Genomic DNA, 2,472 nt, shown 5'->3' on the forward strand with positions numbered 1-2,472 from the left:
GCATTCCTCACTACTGCACACTCAATTTCTCCTCCAATCCCGAGGCAAGGGATCAATGAAGGCAACACTGACCTTTTTTTTTTTACCTTGAACCTGATATTCTCAGTAAGGCTGAACAACTTTGTCATTTAACCCTCATGGTCTCATCTTATGGCTGTTACGTGAAGAGATGGATTGCCTAAATAAGACACATCCATTACCAAATACAGGTATGAAACACCACACTCCGGCTAGCATGGCTGTGGCAGTAACATAATCTCCTGTAAGCCTGGGAAAGAGTGGAGTCTAGCCTGTCAACAATCAGCTTGATGACCTCATTTGGAGGTATGAAGGGGATAAATAGCTCACTGGAGGCCAGATGGGCTCTCTGCTGGTCTCCCTGAAAATCATTCCTCTTGACAAGCTACCTGCAGCTACACTGATGGAGCCAGAGCTGGAACTGGAGGAGCCACGTGGAGACCCACACCAGTGCTGAGATGCTTCCACTGCCACTGGATCCACAAGACTTAAGACCCACCAGCCTGTGATCTTCCTGCATTCTGCATCCTTGCATGTGCTGCATGAGTCTAAAGAGGAACTTATGGATGAGTATTGACATATGGGGTAATATCGGACTTAGGGATTTTATCTGGACTGGACAGGGATGTTTTCTTAATGTACAATTGATATAAAGTTCTCTCTTCCACACACAAGTCTCCCTGGATTTGCTTCTCTATTCTACTCAGACTAACACAAGGGCACTGCTTCTCTCCTTCCAGGCCTCCTGCAGATGGACGACCAACAATCGGACACAGATAAACTTGAACAAGAATAGCTGTCAATGAGTTCATTCCTGAGTCCTAGGTGTGGATCCGACATTCCTGACCCAGGGCCTTCCGATGTACAGGCTTTGTCTCCACCCTCAGACTCTTTTTGCTCAGAGTATCGAGTTCCACATACAGGGGGCTCTCATAAAACAGCAATGCCCTGGTCCGGATGGGTCTTGCTGGTACTGGGGTGAGCCCCAGGGCTTCTACCGCCTCTGGTTAGACACACAATATAATCATGCCATATAATCAAACCAGGTTCCAGGTGTCCCAGTGCCCCAGGTCTGCCTTTAGGATTCTGCTCTGTCCCTGTGCCTCTTTCTGTGATAATGGGATCCCAGGAAAACAGCAGATTGCCAAAAAGAAAGATGTCAAGTATTCTGAAATTCTTGGAGGCTCCTCACTGCCTTTCCTCACCCAAACCCTGCGTCTGTCCTAGTTTATGGTGAATTAATTGCTACACCATGAGGTCTAGCATCCAAGAGAGATAGGAGATTGGTCCATTTGTCCATGGACACAAATAATGTTTCCTGGTTATTGAACAATTCTGTTTCTCCCACACAGCTGAGCCTTCCTGGGGACACCCCACCACCACCTCAACCCCAACTCCAGACATGGTTTTGAGAGGCAGAGATCCCAACACTTAGCCTCCTCCTCTCTGCCCTCCTCCCCATTGCCGACACCCTCCTTCCTGCCCCCACACTGACCACCAACTCTGCGAAGCGGACATTCAGCTCCTCGGGGTTCGGGATGGGGCTGGAGAACTCCATGTACTGCAGAGGGTGGCTGTCTCGCAGGTTGATCTCAGGGAGGTCGCTGCCCCCGAAGCAGCACAGGAAGCCCAGGCCATGGCGGCTCCTCTTGCGGGGGGCCATGGTCACTGCAGGCTGGGGGTCAGCAGGCAGCTGCCCTAGGTCCTCATGGTGATCTGAGCAAGAGAGGGGAGAGCACAGAGCCGTCAGGCAGGGCAACTGCTCTGTCCCATAGATTAGCAGGAGCTCTCCACCCAATACCCAACGGTCCCCCTTTCCCCAACGGCTCTCCTGGGTCCCGCCAGCTCCTTCTTGGGCATGCATTTACCTTTCTTCCAACGTTACTCTCCCCGTGTTTCTTTTATTCCTCTTTTTTTCATATAATCTACATGCGTGTTTATTTTTTTTAAGGTTTTAGTTTTATTTGGGCTAAAGATAACAGAGCGACTTAATTTTCCATCTAACAATTTGTACAAATTTTTTTCTTTTTCTATTTAAAATCATTTTATTGGGGGCTTGTACAACGTTTATCATAATCCATACGTCCACCCATTGTGTCAAGCACATTTGTACATTTGTTACCATCATCATTCTCAAAACATTTTCCTTCTATTTGAGCCTTGGTATCAGCTCCTCATTTTTCCCCGCCTTCCCCAACCCTCCTTTCCTCATGAACCCTTTATAATTTATAAAGTATTGTTATTTTTTCATGTCTCACACTGATCGATGTCTCCCTTCACCCACTTTTCTGTTGCCCGTCCCCCTGGGAGGGGATTATAGGTAGATCATTGTTATTGGTTCCCCCTTTCCACCCCCACCTTATCTGTCCTGGATTCCCTGTGTTTCCAGCTCTTATCTATACCCGTGTACATGCTCTGGTCTAGCCAGATTTGTAAGGTAGACTTGGGGTCATG

General features: G+C 48.1%; 1 protein-coding gene across 4 annotated transcripts in view; it reads right to left on the reverse strand.

The window, feature by feature from the left end:
• DAAM2 (dishevelled associated activator of morphogenesis 2) overlaps positions 1–2,472 on the reverse strand; it is a 140,701-nt gene that overhangs the window by 52,801 nt on the left and 85,428 nt on the right. For all 4 annotated transcript variants that reach the window (XM_045294801.1, XM_004710748.2, XM_045294800.1 and 1 more), the window contains exon 2: positions 1,514–1,734. In XM_045294801.1, coding sequence (XP_045150736.1) covers positions 1,514–1,681 — 168 coding nt within the window. In that variant the 5' untranslated portion in view covers positions 1,682–1,734. The remainder of the gene's footprint in view (positions 1–1,513; positions 1,735–2,472) is intronic.

Source organism: Echinops telfairi, unplaced genomic scaffold (assembly GCF_000313985.2).
Source record: "Echinops telfairi isolate 266 unplaced genomic scaffold, ASM31398v2 ScPeMD7_3533;HRSCAF=4204_1, whole genome shotgun sequence".
Lineage (NCBI taxonomy): Eukaryota > Metazoa > Chordata > Mammalia > Afrosoricida > Tenrecidae > Echinops > Echinops telfairi.